The sequence below is a fragment of the Phascolarctos cinereus genome, unplaced genomic scaffold (assembly GCF_003287225.1).
Source record: "Phascolarctos cinereus isolate Bilbo 61053 unplaced genomic scaffold, phaCin_HiC Scaffold_1;HRSCAF=81, whole genome shotgun sequence".
NCBI lineage: Eukaryota > Metazoa > Chordata > Mammalia > Diprotodontia > Phascolarctidae > Phascolarctos > Phascolarctos cinereus.
This window is the reverse complement of record NW_027555514.1, coordinates 129,323,359-129,351,068: the sequence shown is the minus strand read 5'-3', so window position 1 is coordinate 129,351,068 and position 27,710 is coordinate 129,323,359. Positions and strand designations below refer to the sequence as shown.

At 36.3% G+C, this 27,710-nt stretch overlaps 1 protein-coding gene across 10 annotated transcripts in view; it reads left to right on the top strand.

Moving 5' to 3' along the window:
* ST7 (suppression of tumorigenicity 7) overlaps window positions 1–27,710 on the top strand; it is a 283,470-nt gene that overhangs the window by 178,278 nt on the left and 77,482 nt on the right. For all 10 annotated transcript variants that reach the window (XR_013486445.1, XM_078154113.1, XM_078154112.1 and 7 more), the window contains 3 exons: window positions 717–792; window positions 7,592–7,746; window positions 10,615–10,712. Coding sequence is in view for 9 of the 10 variants with exons in the window: in XM_078154113.1 (XP_078010239.1) it covers window positions 717–792; window positions 7,592–7,746; window positions 10,615–10,712 (329 nt within the window). In the remaining variant the exon portion in view is untranslated. The remainder of the gene's footprint in view (window positions 1–716; window positions 793–7,591; window positions 7,747–10,614; window positions 10,713–27,710) is intronic.

The window sequence follows — 27,710 nt, the reverse complement described above, 5'->3', positions numbered from 1 at the left end:
TGATAAGAGTTCCATCATTTTTAGTTGATTCATCATCAGTCACATTCCACTGAGCAGTCCACTAAGCATATATGGTAATGGCTACAGTAGGTAACTATGTGTGCTTTGTTCTGCAAAAGAAACCATTTTAAGGGAAACTTGCCACTCCTTCTGCCCAACAGGAGATGGCTCTGTGTGTGTGTGTGTGTGTGTGTGTGTGTGTGTGTGTGTGTGTGTGTATGTATGTGTGTGAGTGTGTGCAAAAATTTTAGGTTCTCTGCCTGCATGTCAACTCAAAAAATGGTATAGCATGGCATCCAGGGGCTTGCAGCAAGCATTTGCAATAGAGAAATGGCAAATATAAATGATGCTATTGACTAATTGGGAGGGAAGATATCAATATTTCAGTCTTCTGAGGATATAGAAGATAAAGTGTGTTTTTATTCTGACATTTAAATTCAGTGACCCGGGACCTGTTAGAAACTTCTTTTCCTCATTTTCTTGAATCTTCAAATAGAAGTTCTATAGACATATCAGTGAACAAAGGCTTAATGCAATCTGAGTATAAAAGAGAATAGAAAATTCAATTGATTATATATCTTTAGGGAGACTGGCTGATTCTCTTGGTATGTAAAGTATTTCCTAATTCAAGCAGTTAGTTAGATGTCACAGTATACTTGATTTCTTCTGATGCTGCTAAAATGATTGACATGTTTTTGTCTTTTTTAATTTAATAGTCATGCAGAAAGCCTGGAGAGAAAGGAACCCCCAAGCTAGAATTTCTGCAGCACATGAAGCCTTAGAGTTAAATGAGTAAGTGAGAAGAATATTATGCCTTTTCTTAATTTCCATGATGAAAATTCCATTCTTGGCTGGAATGCAGAGTTGCCATTGATATCAGACTGTAAAGACTGAATTTGAAGTAAATAATTATATGTAGGGAAATGAACTTTTAACAAAAAATTTTTTATCACAAACAGATGACATAGTAGATTTTCAGACCTAATTGAAATTCACGATGTCATGTAAATAAAAAATTAGTATAATCACTTGAATTTTAAATAGGAGAAATTGTAACTGATTCAGAATTCTCTTTGGTGCTGTCATATTTTTTTAGACATTATCCCTGCTAATGGTAAAAGAATACCACAGATGTAAACAATGAAATATATCTATATATTTCAAAGATATGCAAAAACAAATGTTGCCCTGACAGGCTGTTAAACACATTGGAGGTTGTGTGGTGTCCTTTGTAAATTTACAAACAAGGTCTTAAAAAAAAATTGGGAAATCCTCATATAGGCTTGGGAAAGTTTAAATCTAGTACTGCATTCACTGAGGGAGATTCATATTAAATTCAGCAAATATTTATTATCAACTGTGGGCAAAGAAGTGTGCTGTGGTTAGGGGGAGATACGAAACTTAGATCAGACATGGTCCCTGTCTACATTCATAGAGCTTATAGCCTGAAGAGGGGTATGACACATAGACAAATAACTATAAAGAATAACAATAGCCAATATTTTGGGGGTGGGAGTGGGGCTAGGCAGTGAGCTTAAGGGACTTGCCCAGGTTCACATAGCTAGTAAGCGTCAAGTGTCTGAGGCTAGATTTGAACTCAGGTCCTCCTGACTCCAGGGCTGGTACTCTATCCATTGTGCCACCTAGCTACCCCCAATAGCCAATATTTAACATAATATTTTATGATTTAGAGATAGATAAGCAAGATGTCTCCGTTTTACTGATATTAAGCCTGAAGTTAAGTGATTGGCCTGATGTAGCATAACCAGTATTGGCATTAATCTTCTGAGCCCAAATCTGAAACCAAACCCATTATGCCACATTATGTTGCAAAGGCTCCCCTGTCCCCCACATAAGTACGTTAAGAAGTATAAAGTGCCATGTGAGGTTCAACAGTGATCAAGAAAGGGCTTCACAGAGTAGATTTGACTTGGATTTCAAAGGATGGGTAAATTGACTGTTTTGACAAGATCCCTTCTCAAAGCAAAGAGTCTTGGAAAACAAGAAGGTAAGCCCCAATCCTCTTGTAAGCGAGGGTTCAACCTTTGTCACTCACTACCAATTACAAGGGCCATTTATCAGAAAAAAAAATCAGTAAATTTGGGTTTTATTTAGTATTTATTTTCTCCCCTGTGGCCTGATCGAGATGTTGATAAACAAGGAAATGGATAAGATAGAAAGATAAATTGTATCATCTGACACAGGATAAATAGTACCTAATATTATTCATTATTTTTCTATTACATTTTATTTTCCAAAAGTCTCTTGACATAATTAGAGAAGTATCTGTTTTACCACGAAACCTCCTATTCAGAATCAGTTAATCACTTATTTCTTTCTTACTAAGGTTAAGTGGGGAAACATTATTAAAAGAATTTGAGTTTTAACTCTAGGGAATGACAGTTGACTTTACTGTAGCTGGAAAGGAGTCTGAACTATCAGAAATTGAAAATCCTAGGTGTTATCATTATTTCTAAAATAAATAGTGGTCACTACAAAATTCTAGAGATTGAAGGAACCTCACAGACATTAGTTCAACTTGTACTTGACCAAGAATCCTTTTCATGACCTCCCTAACCAATGGCCGTCCAGCTTGCACATTTGTTCTCTAATGAGGAAGATAGCACTGATCATCTTGATGAAGTCATTATATTGAGCCTGACTCTTCCCCCTGTTCTCCTAGATGTGCCTTCTGGGGTTAAGAAGGATAAATCTGATCCCTCTTCTATGGGACAACCCTTCAGATACTTGAAGACAGCAATCATGTTCCCCACCTAAGTCTTCTTTTCTCTAAACTGCACATCCCTATTTCCTTCATTTAATCCTTGTATGACATGATTTTGTGACCCTTTGCCATCCTAGTTGCTTTCCAGTTTATCTGTGTTCTTCCCTAAAACTAAATGCCTAGAACTAAACACATCGTTCTAGATGTTGTCTGGCCAGAGTATAGCAATAATATCACCTTCCTAGTCCTACATATCATGCCTTTCTTAATGCAGGCAGGATTGTGTTGGCTTTTTTTGGTTGCCATATCCCACTATTGACACAAATTGAGCTTGTAGTCCATTAAAACCCACAAATCTATTTCACGTGAACTATTATCTTTGGACCATTCTCCCATATTGTACTTGTTAAGTTTGATTTTTTTGGATTCCAAAAATAGACCTTTTCATTTATCTCTCTTAAATTGAATCTTATGAAATTTAGTTTGGTATTCTAGCTTATTAAGGTCTTTTTTGGATCCTGACTCTGTCATCAGTTGTCTTAGCTATCCTTCTCAGCTTTGTGTTATCAGTAACTTTAGTAATCATACCATGTATTCAGGGTTAAATTAGGTAAGTCCAGCAATTTCGGCTCAAGGGGTGAGATGCAGTAAGGCATTTGCAAACCATAAAAATTCAATAAAACCAATGTTACTATCAAGGAATTAAAAGGATATAACCTCAGAGTTTAAAAGATATAAATTCTACTACCTTTCACCAGTTCAAGAACCAGGAAGGTGACCTGCAGGCAGTTGGAGTTTAGAAATAGCTTAAAGATGCAATACTTTAAGTGGTTTCTCCTTACCCCAAACCCCCAAAAGGAGAACTCTAGTTCTTGGCTGCTTGAGCTATTACCAGCTAGAGAAGAACTTTTGGGGAAGGTAGGAAGGAGAGAATAAGAAGGTAGGATTAGACAATGAAAGGGAAAGCAAAAGAAAGATTATTTCTTGGCTAGAGCAGTAGAAGTATGGAGTGCTCCAATGCATCTGGCCTGCTTTCTTCCCCAACAACTCGGCAATGGCCCAGAGACTTACCCACATCCTTGTTGGTCGCTAAAGGTGATATTGGACTTGGAGTTAGGAGAACCTGGGTTCAAATCACATCTCAGATACTAGCTATGTGACCTTGGGCAAATCACTTAAATTCTTGGACCTCAGTTTCTTAACTTGTAAAATGAGAGGGTCGGACTTACTAGTCCAATGCTTAGCACAATGCCTGGTATATTATAGATGACTAATAAATGTTTGCTGATTGACTGGCTCCAACATACCTTCTAGCTCTAAACTTATGATCTTAATCTTAGGCCTTACTTTCAGTTAACATCAGTTCATAATGACTTGGATCTCATCATTCAATTTATTTTGATTCTGATTATTTTAAAGCAACATCTTTTCCACAGTGTATAACATGAGAGACTTTGTCAAATGCTTGAATATATCTTGTCAAACTCTATCTACACCATTACCTTAATATATCCATCTAGTTTTTTAATTTTCAAAAAGGAAATGAGGGTAGTCTGTCTGACAGTAGGCTGTAAGCTTCTTGAGGGCCAGGCACAGGTTTGTTTTTGTCATTTTGTCTCTATCATCTAGGACAGTATCTGCCACAAATGCTTAAGAAATGTCTGTTAAGTGAGTGACTTACTCTTAGTGGAGTCCTAGAAACATCTTGATTGCTGCTTCCTTCCCTAGATAGGTAGATGATTGTTCTCTATTCATTAAATAGCATGTTCTCGAATTAACTTTTTTTTTTTGGTGAGGCAGTTGGGGTTAAGTGACTTGCCCAGAGTCACACAGCTAGTGAGTGTTATGTGTCTGCGGCTGGATTTGAACTCAGGTCCTCCTGACTCCAGGGTCATTACTCTATCCACTGTACCACCTAGCTGCCCCATGAATTAGCTTGTTGACCAAAGTTTTCAAACTCTCCTTTTTTCTCCTTTCTCAAAATTGGGAACTTCACCCTTCTCCAGTACCACAGCACCTCTCCTTTCCTCCATGAGCTCTTAAAGATCACTGATGGTCACTCACCTATTTTTTTTCAGTATCCTGGGAAGTAGTTCATCTGGGCTGGTGACTTGAACTTTTCAAGGGCAGTTACATACTGTCTTTCATGTTACTTATCTTGATTTTTGACTTTCAGCCATTTTTGTTCTGTCTTTCCCAGTCCAAAATCCATTATTCCTTGCAGAGAAAATAAAAGCAAAATGTGAATTGAGTAGAATCCTAGATTTGGAGCCAGAAGGGGTCTCTGAGTGCATCTAGTACAGTTTGCAGATGAAGAAATTGAGGGTCAGAGAAATTAAGTGGTTTGCCCATGTAAGTGGTGTAAGTGAATTAAAATTCAGGATTTAAATCTATGCCTTCTGGCTCCAAATAAAATGTTCTTTTCACTGGACTGTAGGTAGATATACTTTCTCTATATCATCCATCATTTAGATTCTTTCTAGCCAAAATGGCAGTTATTAGCCTTTTTTGTACTTCTTTCCTCTAAAATACCTAAATATATTGTTTTTCTTATCCTTTGTAATCCTTGTTGGTTTTAACTCATTTTCAGCTTTAATGTTCTTGATATTATGTATACAGAAGGTTAGTGGAGTGGATGGAGTGTTTGACTTATAGTCAGGAAGATATGAGTTCAAATTCCATGTCACAGCCTCTCTGAAGTATCTTAAAATAATTGTAATAATGCCAGTAGTACCTACTGTGTAGGGCTGTTGTGAGACACAAATGAGATTTAAAGTGTTTTGTGAATTTGAAAGTATTTTATAAATGTTAGTTGTTGTTACTATCTTAGTATTTTATAAAGTGATCCCTCAATGTTTTCAAGGGAAGATTTCAAGATTTGTGTGTTTTCAAGATTTTTTTTACAAGATTTGTATAATCACAGAACAGCCTTATTGTGTATGTGAACTGATACAACCACTCTTCTCAGTATTGTCTTCTTGTGTGCCATTTTAATTTACACAAAAAAGCACATCAGGGTCTGACATGTTTTAAAGGCCAATAGGATTTGTCACTGATGATGACAAAAAAAAATCATTACAGAAATTCTAACATGTGTTCCATTTTTGTTTCAATTTCAACTGTGAATGCCCTGGAATGATGAGAATCAATTGGGATTCACCCCAAGCTTTCTGTAGGGCTCCATTCACCATCCTTGTAACTTGCCAAAACAAAATATCCCTCCCTGTCTACCAGTCCCCTATATGTTTTGTCTCCTCTGTCACAACATATAACTATTTGAGGGCAGGAGGGACTGTCTTTGCTTTTGTATTAGTATCCAGAGCTTAATAGAGTACTTAATACATAGTACTTCATAATTCTTTCCTTCCCTTCTTTCTCGCTCTCTCTTTTCTTTCTTTTATTTTTCCTCTCTCTGCCTCTTTCTTTCTTTGTTCTGTGAGGTCACAAGACAGCAGATTTAGATTTGGAAGGGAATTTGTAGGTCCTTCTAGTCCTCCCACTCATTTTACAGATGAGAGAATTGAAGCGTAGAGAGGTTAAAGGACTTGTTCTAGGATGTTCAGGAAAATGGCAGACAAGATTCAAACTCAAGTTCTCTGATTCCAAATCTACCACTCTTTCCCCTGTACCACGGTTCCTCTGCTCATAATCTTCCACTACCCTTTTCCATATGAGTTTGTCATCTTAACTAGTGTTGCCTCTGCCATTTGTCTCTGCTTGGCAAAGAGAGCAAGTAGTTTATACTGTCTAAAGTGGTTTCTAGGCTCTTTTGGCCTAAATAGGGCTACTCCATGGGTGACAGTGTGGTTTAGTGGATAGAGAGGCAACATTATGTAGTAGAGAGGGTGTTGGACTTCGGGTCAGGAAGACCTGAGTTTGAATACTGCGTCAATTAGCCTTATTAGCTTTGTGAACCTGGGCACATCTAAATCTATGATCCAATTTTAAACTTTTATAGAAAACAATAATAATCAAGGTTAAAATCTACATTTTTATATTTTTCAGTGTTGATAGCTTATTTGAAGCTGTTGTAGTGATACTCAACTGAATCTCATCATCTTAAGGGCAGTCATTGTTGAAACTAATAGAAAACAAATAAACAAAATGTTACGTTTGTTAGCATTTCTGTAATGATTTATTTTCATTGGTCAGTGGACAAAAACCTCTCATTTTGAGTAACTACAGTTACATTATTATTTATAGACAGTCTAAAAATTGTGTAATTCTTAATACCCTTCTTTCCCCTTCCCCATTTTAGCCATTCTGTCGTCATTGCTGTGAAAAGTAGGACTAAGCCCATTTTTTTGGGGGGGAGGGGGGATTCATGGATTGTCATGGCCAAAGAATTCCCATAATTATGTCACTTTTCAAATGAGATGGTATTTGTGAAGCGTTTAGTACAGTGTCTGGCACATAGTAGGCACTTAATAAATGCTTGTTCCCCTCTGCCCTATCCCTCCACGGGTCTTCCAAAGCTTATGTTACAGTGGCATGGATTTCAAGAAGCCAGGGTCATCTCCATTCCATGCCATGCCATGGTAAGGCATCAGAGAACAACTTCATGGGGGAGGAATGAATTCTTCTCTCATCTCTATGTGACAAATAAACAAAAAGCCAGTACCTTTTCCCTGGTGTACTGGGCTGACTTGTACCTTTTGATTTGTTTAAAGCTGAGATGCAGGTTTTTCTTTCCTCTATTTAAAAAAAAAGTAATTACTTTGTAGAGACAAACACTCTGGAAAATGAGCCAGGTGACCCCCCTTACCATGATTCCAAATTTTTGCTCACCGTTCCTCCTGCCCATGTTCCCTAAGTGTTTCCTTAGATTTGTTGTTGATGATTGCTTTTTGCTCATCTTATTGACAGGTGTGCCACAGCATATATCCTCCTGGCTGAGGAGGAAGCCACCACTATCGTAGAGGCAGAGAAACTCTTCAAACAGGCTCTGAAGGCAGGAGAAGGCTGTTACAGACGTTCCCAACAGCTACAGCATCATGGAGCTCAATATGAAGCCCAACATAGTAAGACTTCTTCTGGGTTAACTCTGTGGACATTTTAATTAATAAAGAACCAACAAATGAGATTCCTCTACCCCAACCCCAACTACTTCAATATTTGGCTTTCTTAGACTAAAATAAGTATTTGTTTTTGAAATTTAGTTATAGACCTCTTTTTCTCTTAGTTTTTACATGTGTGTATGTGTGTGCGTGTGTGTGTGTGTGTGTGTGTGTGTGTGTGTGTGTGTTTTATAACTCTTCCTTTGGTAGCTTCCTTCATTCAAGGCAATTCAGCAAACGTTTCTTAACCCTCTGCTATATGTAGGGCGCTGTGCTAAGTGTTTGGGATACAAGATGGAAAAAAAGAGATAGTCTTTCCTCTTCAGGAGCTTACATTGTCATAGGGGGATGATATACATCTAGAAGTAACTGTATTACAAGTTAAGAATTCAGTAAAGGCACAGGAGAGGTTCAGCAGAGAGGGGATATTATACAGTTCTGAGAAGGGAGAGAGCCCTTCTGTTTGAGGGGGGTGAAATCAGGGAAGGGTTCATGGAAAAGTTGGGACCTAAGCTTTCTTCAAAAGAAAGATTACAAGTAACATTCTGTTCATTAGCCAGATAAACTTGTAGCTTGATTCTTCTATTTAGTATTTCTTTTTTGTATATAGACATAGTCATGGAAGTGAAAGTTAGGAATGCAGAAACCTATCTATAACATTCCTACGTATTTCTCCATTATTAAATGTCTCCTGTACCAAAATATAAATTAAAGTTGTTTTCAGCAGCCAAATTGGCCTTGGAAGACTCAGAGAATCATAAAATGTTAGAGCTTGAAAGTATCTTAGATCTAGATTAACTCCCTCATCTTATGGATGAAGTAACTAAAGCTCAGGGAGGTTAATGCTTATCCATATGTCAACAAAAAGCATAGCTCATAACTCTGGGACAGTATAATTATTAAATGGAACCACCTGAAAAATTATTATTACTGATTGTTCAAGCACTTAGCACTTATTAAAAGATAAGTAAAAACCTTTTTTTAAAAATATAGAAGGCTAAATGTTTATATGTTATTTGCTGGTTAAAATAGTCTTTCTTTTACTTTTTAATGGAAACATCATATTGCTGTCTTTAAAGACTTATCTCAAATTAATGCCATTTTTTGGCTTTCCTTTACATCAACTGATGTTCTGGTCTTCTAATCCTATGTTCATTTATCTTAGGCTTATAGTCCTGAAGTATGAGACAGAAACTGGAGAATTAGATCACTTTTGGCATCCTCAGTACTCATTAGTTGAATTTTTAAGTTAGCCACCCTTATAGAAAGTGGTGTCATCACCCATCAACAGGTCATTTTCAGAACAGAGTGGGCCTTTTCTTCAGTGTTCTCCCAACTGTAGTTTGTGGAGGAAGAGATGAGACTTGGTGTTTTCTTCTTATAAAGGGGAGTTTAAATTAAGGATTAGTGTTGATCTTGGTTTTGTATGACTACTCACATTGCATTAGTCTTCCCTATTCAGGCACCAGAGTGATCTTTGGCACACAGTTCACAAATGCAGGGATAGGTACACATACCTCATTACATGTAGATTTAATTTACAGTGAGCAAACATGCTTAAGCAGTTCTCTAATCACCACCTGTTTCTACGCCCTGATTTGGAAAACATGAATATTAGGCACAACACAATGGATTTTGAAAACATATGTAGTTAATGAGTGTTTTATGAACTATTTGGGTATTAATACATAAAATTACATAATCTAAAATACAGCTGAAGAAATTTTCTCTTTCCTCTTGTTTCTTTTCTCTTCAAAATTCAATCCTTTCAACCTGTTGCTTAAATCTATCCAAAAAGTATAATCACATCTTTAAAATAATTTGTAGGTACTTGGAAAGTTTTCAGCACACATCTTGTTCTCATTGTTTAAGACTTGAAATGTTAGGACTTTGGTCTTAAAATCTTTTAATGGCTACATATTATACATGTACTTAATCTACAACAGGTGTGTCATATTTTCTGAAATATGGTAATTTTATAGAGGATTAAGTGCATGTATGTTCTCACTGGTCTGAAAACATATTTAAAAAGACATAGAATTAAATAAAAGATTAAGATGAAAAGTCAGTAATGCATTTTCTAAGAGTCATATTGGTGACTATTGTTATAACTATTTAGCTTGTCAATGCTTTCTCTAACACAGGGGTATTTTTGTATTCCATTGCATATTCTATTGTCATATCTGGAATGTGTTATACTGCCATCTACAACAGACTGCTTTGGGGACCTGGAGATGATTATGATGTCACTAGTGCTAGGGCAAGAATAATATAAAACAGAAGTTCAAGATGTGGCTTCTCCAGACTTAATGTCAAAGAGGGAAAAAAAGTTGTTCATCAGGATGCAACCTGAGATTCACCTCTTTGCATTCTTAGAAAAAAAACATGCACACTTGAGGAGTGGAATTCTTGGCTTACAAGCCTTCATGCAAGATGGGTTTATTCATATTCTTAGGCACTATCTAGCAGATGAATTTCTTTACTAAATATTTACCAAGAACTAGATCATTAATCTGACATTAATTTGTATGTTCAGCATCTTTACTTAATAGCATTGTCTAGGTCACCAGGCACATGATGATCTGACCTTTCAAAATCTTAGTGCTTTGTGGTATATTCACTCTGCTATTAATGGTTCAGGTTGTGGATCACCCACAATAGGGTCCTGGCTCTTGGCAATAGCAAAAGTGCTGAAGGAGAGCAATAAATCTTCACTTGGGTTTTTCCTCTGTGGGGATAGTAAATGGACCTCTTTGTATTATTCTTTTTTTTTTCTTTGCTCAGTGGAACTACTCGTGGTTTCATAATTCTCATTCTTCTTTCCCCCTCTAGGACGAGATACCAATGTCTTGGTCTACATTAAAAGGAGGCTAGCGATGTGTGCAAGAAAGCTTGGGAGGACCAGGGAGGCAGTGAAAATGATGAGAGATGTGAGTGTGAATTTGTACTTATGGGCTTGTGGCACGATATCTAATGTGAAGCACCAGTTGACTGTGGTAGAAATCACTATTACAAATGGATAGGATATGCTTTAAAGCTGATGTAAGAAACCAGTTCTAGGATCAACTTGAAAAGTCAAATCGTGTTGATTAAGGTTATTCTGCATGTTTTAAAATTTGGGATGGTAATTTGACCAACAATATATTCAGATCCATGTAGTAATGTACTCTGTTATAACCCTGTTCTACTGAAATTATTTTACATATTTCTCTGGTTTCTACCCAATATCAGGAGGCTTTTTAGACATTAACTTGCAGAGAGATGATAGTTAAGAAAATTTAAGGAACCAAAAAAAGAGAACCTAGAATTTTGATCTTTTTTTGGGAGGGGGGAAGGGAGCAATTGAATATTTTAAGTAAGGTCAACAAGGAACCTTTGCTTCTTGAACCACTACAGACAATACCTTATGTTAAGGAATCGATGTAATAATGAGAGTAGCTGGATCTTCCTTTGTGAATATCCCATGCTTAAAATGTCCTCCTGATACAAATTGTGGGCATAAAATAATTATACTCATTTGAGGATTTTAAAAAAATGTATATTGGAAAGGGCTTTGTATTTCAATTTAGGAGATCCAAACTTTGGTTTTAGTTCCAAGAACTCTTCCAATTATAATATTCTATAACTTATTGTATGAAGAAAAGTATCTTGTCCAAATCTATTTAGAGACCAAGATTGTTTAAAACTACTGACAGAAACCTTTCCTAGATTTGGAGAGGGTGGGTTGCTTAGTACAATGTATGAATAAGCTAGCTGTCCTCCTTGGCAGGAGTGGAACTGTGCTACAATTTCAGTCCCAAGTTATTCTTGAGATATAGCTAGAAAAAGTACAGAAAAATACCATACTGTAATGACCAACACAAAAATACATCCTGGGAATCAGTCACGAAACCTAGGTTCTGATATCCTAGCTCTCCCAGCTCACTCAGTAATTGTCTGTGGGATTTTAAGTCATTTACCTCCCCAGGTCTGGAAAAAGTGTGTAAGAATGAGAGGCATGATGCTAATCCATTTTTCAGTGGAATGGGGGAAGGATGAAACACACAGGTGAAATAATAACATTCTCTTGATTATTCTTATTCTCATTCAGGAGAATGGAAGGGGTAGAAGTTAGGAGAATATCTTTTGTAACATGACATATTCTCTTTTTGGCAAAACCACAACCCAAGGGAGATAAACCTAATTTGAATACCCTGTATCTGCAGAAAGAAATATAGAATTGTTTGCAATGGTATATTTTGCTAAATGATATGTTATTATGATATGAAGAGTTATTAATGCTAGGCAAAGGAACCTGAAGCCAATACATGAACCTTTCAAAATGCTTACCCTTGAAAGGATGCCAGTCCATAATAGTGTTCTTAATCTGTGTCAACACTAGCAACAACTGGGATCTGCCAGAGCACAAAAGCTCATGAAAAGCAGAATGAGTTTGCAAATTAACTGGACCTGGTTCCATTGTACTTTTAATAGCCTGTTTTATTTTTATTATTTTGCTTTAAAACTTTAAGTAGGTTGGGAAGATGACATACTATGACAATTAGGCTTTTTTTAGGGCAAAGGGAGGAAGAGAAACAATATTTATTAAGTACCTACTATGTTCTAGGCCCTGTGAGAAGCTCTTTTACAAATATTATCTCATTTATTAGCTACGCTGGGAGGTAGGTGCTGTTATTATTTCCATTTACAATTGAGGAAACTAAGGCAGAGGTTAAATAACTTATTTTATGAAAAAAAAAAAGGTCACATAGCTAGTGTCTGAAGCTGCATTTGAACTTAGCTCTTCTGATTTCAGGCCCTGTATTCTATTACACAACCTTGCTGCCTTAAATTTGAGTTTTGCTAAGATTTGTTTAAAGAGGTAGGACTGTAGTCTGAGGGAAAAAGTCTGAGCTTAAGGGATAGGAACCTTACATGGCTAAGGGCAGAAAGATTTTTACCATTTTACTCTGTACTTCTATCTTACTGACTAATAACCAGTTCCCAAAGGTAGCAACATAACCAGTTGACAGAGTGTGTGCAAGATGGAGGCAAATTCATTAAGTATTTATTGGGTATCTCCTATATCCAGCTCCTATTCAAGTGCTCCTCAGCTTCCTTGTCACAATGTGGAGATAACCCCGGATTCTTCAACTAAACCAGCAGGACACAAATCCTATCCATCTGGAAGGGCTTTATCCACAAACTTATTTAGCAGTGAACGTCATTTCAGTCAGCCCAGGACTAGGCTGGCTTGGTTAAGGTGTGCTTATGACTATGGTGAGACTGTCACCCACCAGTTAATGAGTTTATAGCCATAGCAACTCAGAAAAATCATCTAGTAAGGCAGGATCTATGATCTGAATTGTTAGAGGAAGCAGCCACAGTGATAAAAATCAGTGATCTCCACAGTGCTCAAGATATATTGTATGCAAAGTACTGTAGGGGATGTGAGTGAGACATAATCCTGACCTTTAAGGAGGTCACAGTCTAACGTGTAATAACAGATAAGGCAAATACAGTAATGATTATAATATGAGACAGAATAGATTGAGTGTCATAAGAGGCAGGACTCCCTCATGTGAGGGAGAGTTTGCATCTAGTTGGAGAAATCAGGAAAGGTTGCATGGAAAAAATAGCATTTGAGTTAGCCTTGATGGAACAGTACAGGTATTCTGGAGTATCATCGGCAAAGGAATACAAGTAGGAAAACGTATTTATAGTTAGGGAACAATTTATTGTTTAGTTTGGCTGGAAAATAGGGGAGTAGTAAGAGGTGAAATTGGCACCTGCTTAGCTGCAGGGGACAAAGGAATGAGAAAATTCAAGGTTGACTCCAAGTTTTGTGGCCTGCCATCTCTTTCTCCCATGAAGGTATAAAAATGAATCATCTGGATTCATAGATTTGCCCATCATCAAACTTGCCTGTTTGGCCAGTATTTTATTACAAAAAGAGGCTACCAGTAAGGACCTATAACTGGCCCTATGTTGTTTTTATCATGCTATCATCTAAACAGTATGCCATATCAGATGGTTATTTGTGAAGAGATGGAAATATGACTTTGTATTATATCTTATTAAAGAAATTTAATTTTAAAATTAAAAGTTTTTTTTTAATTTTAAAAAGTTAAAAAAAAATTCAAAGTTTTAATTTTGATAACTCTATTCATAGAATATTAGACCTGGAATGTGACAAAGAAATCATCTAAGCCAACATCTTTATTTTGCAGATGAGAAAGCTGAATTGCCTGACTTTTTTTAGTGGAAGAGCCAGGAGGCTAGTATCAGAATTCCTAGATCAGTAGATCAGGAGAATGCTATAGATATTGCAAACCTAAACATTCATTCATTCATTCATTCATTCATTCATTCATTTTTAGTGGTATTATGGAGTATAAGCAAGATCATTTATCCTTATTCACCCCTACCCTCCTTCTGATTTAGTGACTATATGGGTTTCCTGATATAAACATACACTCTCTGCTGTAGGAAGCTGTAAAAAATTAATCCATAGGTCTCTGTATCCTTCCTTTTCCTTCTCCACAGCTTTCCACCCCCAAACTCAATTTAACTTCAAGTCCATAACCATAGAAAACAGTCTGGCAAAATACTGAAGTTTTAAATCTCTCTCCACCTGGAATTCTTCTTTCAATTGTCTTTTGCCAACTATGTTCGCTTTTTAAAAATATATTTAAAATATATTTGTTTATTCATTTATCTTATTGATTAATAAATTTTTTTGCAACCATTATTTCTTCCTCTTCAAATGAACAATTAAAAATCAAAAAATAAAACCATCATAACAAATATGCATCATCTAGCAAAATAAATTACCACATTGGTCATTTCCAAAGGTGTATGTGTCATTCTGCATTTTAAATCCATCACCTCTCTAGCAGAAGGTCGGTGTTGTATTTCATCTTCAGTCTTCTGGACTCCTGATTTACCATTCTTTTGATCAACATTCTCAAGTCTTTCAAACTTGTTTTCTCAATACTGTTTTTATCATTGGATCACTTATTTTTTCCAGTTCTGCTGACTTCTCTCTGCATTACTTCATAGAGGTCTTCCAGATTTACTTTGAAATTCCATTTAATAATTTCTTATGACCCAATAATATTTCAGCAAATGTAATACTATCTTTTTTTACCTATTCCCCAAGAGGTGGGCACTCCCTTAGTTTCCAGTTCTTTGCTATTGAGGGAAAAAGCGCCTACAAATATTTTTAGGCAAATGACTCCTTTTCCTCTTTAAAAAAATATATATCTTTGGTATATAGACCTAATAATGGTATTCCTGGGTCAAAGAATATACAACAATTTAGGAATTTGGAGTTATCATTCCAAATTGCTTTCTAGAATGGCTTCACAACTCCTCCAATCGTACACTTATGTACTCTTTTCCTGCGGCTCTTCTAGCAATTTAATTTTCCTTTTTTGTAATCTTTTCAAATGTAATGGGTGTGAGGTGGAACTTCAGAGTTGATTTAATTTGCATCCTCTGATTATTAGTGAATCGGGCCATTTGTACGTATTGCTGGAATTCTTCTTCTGAAAACTTCCTGTTCATATCTTTTGACCATTTATCAGTTATTTTCATGAATTTGAATCACTCAGTAGATCTCGAATAGAAAACCTTTATGAGAGAAACTTTTTCCAAAGATTTTATCCCAGTTACACATTTTATTTCTAATTTTAAGTGGATTCATTTTTGTTTGTATAAGTTATTTTTAATTTGATATAATTAAAATTGTCCATATTATTTTCTGTAATAATGTTTAGGCCTGAACTCTTAACCTATACATGTATCTGAAAAGTAGTTTCTTCCTTGCTCCTTTTGCTTACTTATGATGTCACTTTTTATATCTAAGTCATATGTCCATTTGGAGCTTATATTGATTGATATATATAGATGTGTGTGTGTGTGTGTGTATGTGTTTTACATATATATACATATATGTATATGTATAATGTGAGATGTTGAACTAACTCTAACTCTTGCCATATTGCTGTTCAGTTTTCCCAGAAGTTTTTGTCAAATAGCTCTTACTCCAGTAGCTGAGTAACTTTGGGTTCTTCCCAAACTGTGCTCCTGTGTTCATTTGCTTCTGTGTGTTGTGTACCTAATCTGTTCTGCTAATTGACCACTTTTCTGAACTAGTACCAAATAATTTTGATGATTACTGCTTTGTAGTATAGTTTGAGGTCTGGTACTGCTAGGCCCCCTTCTTTCTCATTATTTCCCATGAAGTTTCTGATCTTTTGTTCCTCCAGATGAATTTTGTTACTATTTTTTCTAACTCTAGGAATTAAAACTCTTGACAGTTTGACTGGTTTGTATGTTAATTTAGGTAACATCATTTTTATTGCATTAGCTTAACCTACATGAGCATTTAATATTTACCAAATTATTTGGGTCTATATTTCTGAAAAGAATGTTTCATGGTTAGGTTTATATAGATTCCATGTGTATCTTGGTAGATAGAAGTATTTTGTACATTCTGTAGTTATTTTGAATGAATTTTCCTTTCTGTCCTTTACTACTGGGTTTTGTTGGTAATATATAGAAATGCGAATTATTTGAGTGGAACTAATTTAAGTCTTATGATTTTGCTAAAGTTATTGTTTCAGTTAATTTTTAGTTGATTCTTTGGGTTCTTTAGATCAGTGGTATCAAACTTAAATAGAAACAAGGACCACTAATCTATAGACAAGGATCCCGGTGGGCTGCACATTGACTTATTTTTAAAATGTAACATTATGTATTGTTTTATTGTCTTTTTATTTATTTTGTGAATTATTTCCCAATTACATTTTAATCCAGTTTGGGCTGTGGTTTGTATACAGCCTGAAGGCCATGTGTTAGACATATCTGCTCTAGATGAATAGTTAGTCATATCATCTGCAGGTGATATTTTTGCTTCCTCTTTGCTTATGCTCATTCTCTTGACTTCTTTTTCTTGTCTTATGCTGAAGTTAGTATTTCCAATACTATATTCAATAATAGTAGTAGTAATAATGGTAATAATAAAATTAATTTTTTAAATTTAACTTTATTTAATACCAATATTAATTAGTTGTGGTAATAATGACAAAATCTTTGTTTTACCCCTGATGTCATTGGAAAGCCCTCCAACTTTTCTTCATTACATACAATATTTTCTCTTGGTTTTAGTCATTCCACAAGCATTTATTAAGTACCTACTATGTGCCAGGCACAGTGTAAAGCACTGGAAATACAAAGAACAGCAAAAAATAGTCTGTGTTCTCAAGGAGCTCACATTCTAATGGGGGAAACGATATGCAGATAGCTGTGTCCAAACAAGCTATATAGAGAGTAAATTGGAGATAATCAACAAATGGAAGACACTAACGTTAAGGGAAACAGGAAAGGCTTCTTATAGAGGGTAGGATTGAAGCTGAGACTTGAAGGAAACCAGGGAACCTAGGAGGTAGAGATGAGGAAGGAGAGAGTCCTGGGCTTCATAGAAAGCTAACAAAAACATAGAGTTGAGGAATGAAATATTATGTGAGGAGACTCATCCCTGGATCCCAGAGTACATGTGCGGGAGGAGCACATAATGTACAGGAAGCCTGGAAAGGTGAAGGGAGGTAGGGTTTAAAGGGCTTTGAATGCCAAGAAGAGGATTTTCTATTTGATCCTGGAGGAGATGAGGAGCCATTGGAGTTTGGAGGGGAGGGTGACATGGTCAGACCTGCATTTTAGGAAGATCAGTTTGACACCAGAGCAGAGGATAGGTAGAGTTATGAGAAACTTGAGGAGGGAAGACCAACCAAAAGGCTATTGGAATAGTCCAGATGTGAGATGGTAAGGACTTTCACCTGAGTGGTAGCAGCGTCAGAAGGAAAAAGAGACTTTCAAGAGAAATGTTGTGAAGGTAAGATGAGTGGGACTTGGCGATAAATTGGATATAGGAAATAAGAGGAAGTGATGCTTGGATATGTCACCTAGGACCCAGCCTGGGTAACTGAGAGGATTGTAATACCCTCAAAAACAATAATAAAGTTAGGGAGAGAGGAAGGCTTAAGGGGAAATTAATGAATTCAGTTTTGGACATGTTGAATTAAGGTGTCTACAGGATATCCAGTTCACTATGTCTGATAGGCACTTGAAGATGGGAGACTGGAGATTGGAAGGGAGGTTAAAATATAAGTGGATCTGAGAGTTTAGTTATCTGCATAGAGATGATAACTGAACCCAAGGGAACTGATGAGATAGCCAAGCAGAGTGGTCCAGAGAGAAAAGAAAAGAGGGGTCAGCACAGTGCACAGGGCACACTCACTGTCAGTGAGAGTGACCTGGATGGAGATCCAGCAGAGGAAACTTAGAAGGAATGGTCAGATAGGTAAAAGAAAAACCAGAGTAGAATCCTATGATAAAAACTTGGATGACAGTATCAGGGAGAAGAATGTGAGTGATAGTGTCAAAGGCTGCATAGAAATTCAGAAGGAAGAGGATTGAAAAAAGGCTATGAAGGTTGGGCATTTAATAGAGCATTGATAACTTTGGAGAGAGAGATTTTGGTTGAATGATAAAATCAAAAGTCAAACTGTTGAAAATGGGAGAAAGGAAGTGGAACCATTAGTTGTAGATGGCCTTTTCAAAGAGTTTAGCCAGAAAAGGATGAAAGATATGGGATGATAGCTAACAGGAAGGAACAGATCAAATGAGGGTTTTATTTTTGTTTTTGTTTTGTTTTTTGAGGATGTGGGAGACTTGGGCATGATTTCATGTAGTAGGGAAGGATCCAGTGGATGAAGAGAGATTCAGGATAATCAAGAAAAGGTGGGAATGGCAGAGAGGGAAATCTGCTGGAAAAGATGGGATAGAATATTATTACTTGTGCAAGTAGAGGGGTTTCTTTGATCAGGATGTAAAGAGTGAAAGTTCAATTGGTGCTGGAAAGAGTGGCCAAGGAAGCTATGTCATCAGGATGGAGCAGGTCTCAGTGAGAGCCAGAAGATGGAAGGAGTGGGAAAGGAAAAGATTTAAGATGAAATTGAGTCCATTACCGTAAGAGCATGTGTTCCAGAAAGAGGAGTATAGAAGGGAAGGGTGACTTTAAAGTGGGACGTGGGGGTGTGTGCCATAGTTCAGTTGAGGGAGATGGGTAGCAGAGAAGAGAGACTGGAGTTTGAATTATGGCAGCTGGGGCTCAGAATCATTGGAATGGGGGACTAGGTGGAAGTTCAATTGAGATAGGTATTATTTGCTATATTGAGAAAAAGTCCATTTATTCCTGTGCTTCTAGTGTTTTAATAGATACAAGTGTTGGAATTTGTCAAATAACCTTTTCAGTATCTATTGATGTGATCATGTGGCTATTTTTATTGTTAATATGGTCTGTTATGTTTATAATTTTCCTTGTATTGAATCAAACCTGCATTTCCTAAGAAAACTCAGCCTAGTCATAGTGTATACATCTTTTGAATATGTTTCTTTAGCTTATTTCCTAGTATTTTATTTAATTTCTTATATCAGTATTCATTAGGGGTATTGGTCTATTATTTCCTTTCTTCTTTGTACACTTTGATTTAGATATATAAACATATTTATATTATTAAAAAGTTTGCATACAGTTTATGTAATAATGAAATTAATTATTTTTTGAATTCTTGTTAGAATTCTTTTGTAAATCCACCTGATCTTAGAGTTTTTTAATTTGAGAGTTCATTTTTTTTTCCTGATAGTGAGTTATTTAAAAATTGTTTTCTCCTTCTATTAAAATTGGGGTGTTCTACATTTTTTTGTAAATGTAAATCCATTTCACCTAAGTTATTGGTTTTGTTGGCATATAATTGGGCAAAATAGTTTCTGATAGTGTGATTTGTTTACTTTTCACTTGTGAATCTTGCTCTTTCATTTTCGTATAAATGGTTTGTTTTTGCTCTCTCTTTTAAATCAGATTCACTGGTTATTTTATTAGAATTTTTAAAGTTCTAATTTTTTTATTCAGTGATTTTTTTTTTTTTGCTTTCAGCTTTGTTAATCTTTTTGAATGTTCGTGCTTTCTACTTTTATGTTAGGTTGTAAAGCTTTGGTTTGTTGCATTTCTACTTATAGTTGCATGCTCAATTGATTGATTTGTTCTTTTTTGTTCATGGAAGATGTCAGGTCTTGAGTGATCCTGACTACTTCTTTGGTATCTGAATTCTTTCTAGCTGCTTGCCATCTTTTGTCTTTTACCTGGAATCTCTGAATTTTGACTGTTTCTGAGAGCGTTCATTTCAATATTTCTTTCTGGAGATAATCAGTGAATCCTTTTTATTTTCACTTTGTCTTTGCTTCTCATAGATTTGGACAGTTTTTATTTATGGTTTCACAAAATATGGTAGCAGATCTTATTTTGGTTATGATTTTCTGTTATCCTGATGTTCCTTATATTATCTTTTCAGGAACTGTTTTCCGTGTCAGTTTTTTTTTTATTGTATCTTGCATTTTCTTCTGTTTTTAAAAAAATATTTTATTTTTATATTTCTTGTTTATTTCATGGTTTTGTTTTGTTTTGTTTTGTTTTCTGTTTGGCTCACTTTTATTTTCATAGAGTTTAATTCCAGGCTCAGTTTTACCACTTTCTATCCTAAGCCATTAATTCACCTTATTGTTTTTTTCTCCTTAGCTCTTCCATTTTGTATCTCTTGTTTCATTTCTTCCAGGCACTCTTGTAATCCAGGACTTTTTTTTTCTCTGAAGCTTTGCATCAACTAGTTGTGAATTTATTCTTTCCTGGCTTTAACTTTGAGCTTCTTTCAGTCCAAGATATTTCTTCATTGTGCTTCTCATTTTTTCCTTCTCTTTATTCATATCTCCAGTCTCAGTTTCTGTATTGAGCACTTGTACTTAGGTTGAACTCTGTTCCATACTGATATAATTAGGCCCTACTTGATCCTGAATTTGATGTCTAAGAGTAGGTCCCACCTTCTGCAGGCATCGGCTGGCTTCTATTCCACTGTAATTGAGGCTCAGGTTCCTTGGATGCCAGGTTAGACATGACTCTTCGACCTGGGCTGCCCTTCACGTGGGCTTTGGTCTGACTCACCTTCCACCTACCTTGGCATCTTCATTCTGTGCTTCCTCAGGATTCTGGTGATCTTTTTGTGAAGTCCTAGAATTAATTATGGAGTTTTAGCTGATTCTCTTTAGTTTTCTTTATTACTATTTCTTCTGGTATATTTTTTCAAGTTTTAAAAGGGTGTTTATTTGTGGGGAAAACTGTACACCCTCCTCTTGTTGTTAACCCAGCTATCTTCGCACCAGATTTGAGGATTTTAATGGATTTAATAAGAGTCAAAAGCATGATACTGTAACCAAGAAAGCTGATGTAATCTTAAATTATACTAAGAAAGGCATAGTGTCTTAGATTAGGGAAGTGATAATCCCACTGTCCTCTGGGGATCATACCTAGAGTGTTGTGTTAATTTTAGTAAGTACGTAAATTGGAGAATGTCTAAAGGAGGGCAGCAGAGATGGTGAAAGGCTTCACATCCATGCTTTATGAGGATGGATGGAAGGAACCAGGGATTTTTAGCTTAGAAAAGAGGAGAGTTGTAGGAGTCATGAGAGCTTGGTTTCAGGAAAAACAGGACAGCATTCCTGCTAGTGATGAAAGCCATCTGAAAGTGGAATGTACTGCCTTTGGAGGTACTGCATAAACTGATGTTCTTGAACTCTATCTTGTTTTAAATAATGTAACTTCTGCTGAGAGCATTTAGGCGCAAGGTGACTTGGACTTTGAGTTACCTTTTTTTTCCTTTGCTTAGGCACAGGGATGCCATTATTGCCCATTTATGTCCTTTCTGCCACGTGACCATCTGCCTTTTGCAGCCTGCTGGAAGAAAATTTTTAAGTGTACTTTGTAGCCATTCCTTTAAAAAATGGTACTAGTTCTAGCCTACTGTGATTCTGCTAGCAAATAGCCTTTTCTCTTTGTTCTTAACAAAGTCTTATCTCTAAGTTAAGGATAAGTTTTAGTCTTAATTCAGCCACAGAATGCCAGTGTACATAGAGTAAACTCATTGGTTCCAGTTTTGTCCCCTAGAAAACAGGGTTAATAGTAGTAATTGACATCCTGGGGATAATGTAAAAAAGTTTTAGGATTATTGTTAGTGGGCCAAACATTAGTCTGGAAAAAATGGGGATTCTGGGCCTTAGAATAGGTTATTTACTTCCTATCACTGCAGATAAACAACTCATGTTTTAGGAAAATAGATTGGGAGCTTAATTTATAAGTGAAGAAACTGAGGCCTAGAGATATTTGATGACTTGACCAAGGTCATACAGGTAATAAATAAATGTCAGCAGCATCATAGGATTGTAGATTTAGATCTGGAAGATTTCTCACAGTCTACATAATCCGGCCTCCTGATTTCTTAGATAATAAAATTGAGACTCAGGGAAACTAAGTGACTTCCCCAAGGGTACATAAACAATAAGTAATAAAGGCAAGATTTGAACCTGGGTCCTCTGACTACGAGTCAGTGGTCTTTCCACTGTGCCAAACTGCCTCCCGTCTAAGATAGTAAATAAAATGAGAATGATATTGATACTTAATGATTTACTAAAGTCTGCGGCCATGAAACAAAGTGAAGTTAACTGACCCATGCTGGAGTTGACTAGTTATGTTTGGTTCCTGTTCTAGGTAATTTATTCAGATTCCTTAGTCTTAGGCCAAGCCTCATATGTCACTTTGGGGGAGTATTTGATTGCCTCTGCAGTATAATTGTTTGATCTAAGGAGAGTTGGGATCAGTCCTCTGCTGCCAATATATCTCCCCCATCTAGGTATCTGAAATACCTCCTTTTCAGACTAGTTCTTTTAAGTCAGAGTTGGAATTCTCAACATAGTCCTCTTTTAAACTGCAGATTTTAGTGTGAAGGGAAATAAATTTAATACCCCAACTCCTGAGTATGAAGCCATTTATAAAATCAGTTTCTACCATTATGGGTAAAATAATGACTTTTTGTTTTTTAAAGAAGGAGGCAGAGTGTTCAGAAGCCAACAGACTAAGAATCTAGATGTAAGAGTGAATATATGCTTTCAAGACAGGGATTTATATTACCTTATAATAGTTTGTTTTATTTACTAGTACCTCCAGTCACTGCCTACCTCTTCTCACTTTTAAAAGTTACCAATACAGAGAGAGACAGGGGGCAGGGAAGAAGTGAGGTGATAGGGAGGTAGGAGTTGGGGGGGGGGGAAGAGATGTATGCAGTTGTTGGGTTTTTTTTTTAAATTTTATGGCATGCCTTGATGTATAAGGAAATATCCAGGTTAGGAGTTAATGACAAAGACTAGACTGCTTTCTTTTACTTGATATTTAAAGAACAGGACCTTTGATAAAATGCCATTATAAAAGTAGAAGACACCGATGGTGTTCATCAAGTTTAAGAAATGTCTGTTATCTCTTCATATCTATAAGCAAAGCTATTTTCAAGAAATCAGTGATTTGTTAAAGAAGAATCGTGGGGGCAGCTAGGTGGCACAGTGGATAGAATACTGGCCCTGAAGTCAGGAGGACCTAAGTTCAGATCCGGCCTCAGACCAAACACTTGACACATGCTAGCTGTGTGACCCTGGGCAAGTCACTTAACCCCAATTGCCTTAAAAAAAAAAAAAGAAGAAAAAGAATTGTGTTTATTTTAACCCTCATGTGGAAATTTATTTTCTGTTCATCATTATTTTCTATTCAGCCTAGGATCTGGCATTAGAACTTATTATATGTTAGAAATAGAAATTATATATGTAGGAAGGAAAAATACTTACTATAACTTTTAAGATAGCATTCTTTCTGTTCTCCACAATTTTAATTTACTTTTCAGTTCTCATCCTGTTTTTCTTCATTTGTTTTATTCTCTACCTTTTCTCTTGTTTTTTTTTATTTGTTTGTTTTCATTCCATTGCTCTTATCACTTCCCTTTTACGTGACATTTCATCATTTTCCTGGAAAGTTCTAAGGGAATCAGATCGTTAGATTACTTTAATGATAAGTTTCACCCTTAGAGGCCAATAAGGTTCCATTTAGTGGGATCTGTTTGGAAGCATTTAAGATGTTTAGGTGTAACTTACTGAACTGAAGAGGCAACATTTCTAAATAAAATGAATTATGTTAATTTACTTCCCAGTGAATGCCTGTGAAAATGATTTTGGCATGAGTCAAGATATGATTATTGCTGTGCCAGCAGACAGATGACTGAAATTGAATGCTCTAAATAGAACCTCAGAGACATTGAAAAACTGAATATTGAATTTCTTTGTACCAAAAGACTAGGGCCAGCATTGCTGTTGGTCTTAACGAGAGTGCATATGTTATTTTGACCAAGGTTTGATTGCTGTCTTTGTCTGTTGTAATTATTTAGGCTTCATTATTTAACTTGCTTCATGGGTTGGAAAGAGGACATTAAAGAGAATAAAGCAGTCAGATTAAACCCATTGTATAAAGAGAGATCGGTGCTGGAGGAGATAATTGTGAAAATACTGAGTGATCAATAGAAAAGGTAATTGATAGAAGGGAGGATAAAGTCATGAGAAAAGTCTCACACCTTTTTTTTTTTGATAGTATCTTTTTCCAGTACATGTAAAGAAAGCTTTTAATATTCATTTTTTAATAAAATCTTCCAAATTTTCTTCCCCACCCTGATGATAAGCAGTTTGATATAGGTTATAAATATGTACAATCTTGTACAACATTTTGATATTAGTCATGTTGTCTCACACTTTTTAGTGTAAAAAAGAGGCCTACATTATGAAAGGTATGTAGATGGAGAACTTTTAGAGCTTGACTGTTAGTATGTATCCCTGGAATAGGCAGTACAGGAAGATGAATTGGATTGAGAGTAGGCTGAATGGCCTTCAGGAAATTGCAAAGCTCCTTTAATGATCCCAGACTTTTCCTATGGAAACAGAAGTCCATCTATTTTATACCAACATTTTATCAGTGTTGTTTTATGGTTGTGAGTTGTAGATACAACTATCTCCAAAGAATTAAAGACATCTTACAAGGGACAGTGGAGATGTGATTGGTATATATGAACAAACTGCATCATCTAACTATTATGGAATTTCTAAGAACAGGAGTATTTTTTTTTCCATTAAGGAAATGTATACTAAATAAAAGGAGAGGAATGGCTGCCCATGTGACAAGCTTGGAGATGACCAGTAGATAGCAATAGTGCTTCACTGTACCCTCATAATGTTAGGAGAATGCAAAAAAAGCCTATCAGTATGCTGGTCATAGCTCTGATGGTGAATGTGTAGAAAGGTATGAACAAGGCTCATAGAATAGATAGGCGTGGATTGGTATTCTTGCCTCATTGAAAACAGCTCTAAAAGCAGGTAGATCACAGAGTAATCATATCAGTAATAGCAAAGGAGACATTTTGTGGCATAAGCTATATTAAAGGTAAGGTGACAAGCAGACAGTTAATATATCATGATGAAAGTAACAAGACTTAGCTGAAAAGTACTTTATTTTACGTATGCAAAGGTGGTATGGAAACCACCCCCACTCCATTTTCATCTAGATATCTTAACTAGATTAGAGCAAATCTTTATCAATTATGGTCCTTAAGACTAAGTACTAAAAGATCTTTGAACTGGAATGACATTGCTCATGAATCACGTTGAGTTAGGCAAGGAAATTTGGGCAGGCATATGATTATCAAGGTGAGGTGGCTTTTCAGCATACCTCCCCTTAGGACAAGAACTTTGTAAATTTCAGATGGTCCAGGAGATTGTGGATTTCTCATCTTTCCATTGGTAGGTTAGTGGTATTCCTAGTCATCTGAAGGTATTATCTTGATTTCAGAGCTGAGGATAGATGGACACAGATTGGCTTTACCTAAGGGAAACTTTTGAGCATCCCTTGAATAGGAGAAAAGCTGTTACAGCAACCAAGAGCTATGAATTACCCCCTTTGCCACATGTGCTCTCTAAACTTCAGGCGACTTGCTCCTGGACACTGTATGGACTTGTGGGAGAGTATGGCTCAAATGATTGGGAGGATGTTGTTCAGTTTTATTTATTTTCATTTCCAAAATTCTCACCACCCTCTTTCTCCCCCACCATTGAGAAGTCAAGGAAAATAAAAACCAATGCAAATGTGCAGACACGCAAAACAAATTGCTGCAGGTAGGATACATTTCCTCATGGGGAGATATTTTGTATCAAGTGTTATTATTGTACCTCCTTAGTAAATACTCTTTCCTAAAAGCTGCTTAATGCTGGCTGATTAAATGGATTCTCAGAAGATAATCTTGGGGAAGGCACATCAATGGGGTTGCTAGCCAGCACTGAGACTGGGTGGAGGATTGAGGATCCTCTAAGCATTCTTGGGGTACCTGTGCAATCAGACATTATAACTTGTTTGTGAAATAGTAAGTGATTGATTTTGATGCTCTCCACCTTTCAGCTTTCCTGACTTCCTTCAAGTCCCAGCTAAAATCCTACCTTCTACAGGAAGCCTTTCCTGATTCCCCCTTAAATCTAGTGCTTTCCCTCTGTTGTTCCTTCCATCCATCCTCATAAAGCATGGATGTGAAGCCTTTCACTATCCTTTTTGTCCTCCTTTAGACATTCTCCAACTTATGTACTTCCTAAAATGTGGTATGTGAAATTAACACAGTACTCTAGGTATGATCCCCAGAGGACAATGGGATTATCACTTCCCTAATCTAAGATACTATGCCTTTCTTAGTATAATTTAAGATTACGTCAGCTTTCTTGGTTACAGTATTATACTCTTCTACATAGTTTGTGAATACATAGTTATTTTCATGTTGTTTTCCCTTCCCCATTAGACTGAACTCCTTGAGAGCAGGGACTCTTTTGCCTTTCTTTGTTTCCTCAGAGGTTAGCACAGTACCTGACACATAGTAGGCACTTAATGAGTGTTTATTGACTGACTGAACTGTGACTGACAGATTTTGTTATATTTTGGACACTTTTCCTAATGGAATGGAATCTCAACTAGATTATTCTGTCAAGTCAGCTCAGTATGCCTTGCTTTATATAACAAATCTTTCCCCCCTCTCCTTTTCCCCTGAAGTTATATGAAAATTAAATTGCATTTTAAGTGTATTGATGAAACTCATTTAAAGGATTCCTAAAATGAATCTCCATGTGGCTCTGTCCTGGGTACATCACAGAGCTGCCATATTCTCAGGTATTGAGGTTAATGCTTAGCAGTGTTAGGTCATCTATTGACCAATATACAAAAAAATTCAGTTGCTGATATATTAGCAATGTTAGTCATTTTTTCCTTGGTCTGTGATTTCAAAACCAACCAGGCAAGAAAAGTTATTCTACCGATGGAGATCAACAGCTTCTCTGCCACTTAAGTAGTAAGTGGTTTCTTGGGTCACTGAGAGGTTAAGTGATTTTGTAAGGTTCAGGGTCTCATATCCAGTATGTGTCAGAGGCAGAGCAGTCTGACTTTGAAGTCTCTGTGGACTGCCTTGCTGCCTTTCAGCAATGTTATTATCATAATTATTAACAATGGCAATAGTAATCATGAAATCTGACTTCTCATTCAAGATTGTGAATTAGCGAGACTGTAAGCAGGCTATCAGCATTTGGTGCTATTAAATCATAACTAAATTATATGTAACATATGGTACAACAAACATGAAGGAAAATTCAGTTAACAAGAAATATATGATCTGTGGATTTAATTATTTGCCAGAAACTTAATAAAAGGATGAATAAACATCAGAGAAGGGAAGTTGTGATATGAAAAATCATCAAATACTATAACATGTATCTAGTAGTCTTGGGACAGAGGAAGAAGAGGACAAGGGGTTGGATCAAGGTTGTGACAGATAGAGTCTAACTCTTGCTCCTGTAGAAAGATACAGGATAGGGCAGGGAGAAGTTGGAGGGAAGAAAGCTGATTGCCAACCTATGCCAGGCTAAGATGGGCTCCAGGTCTTCAA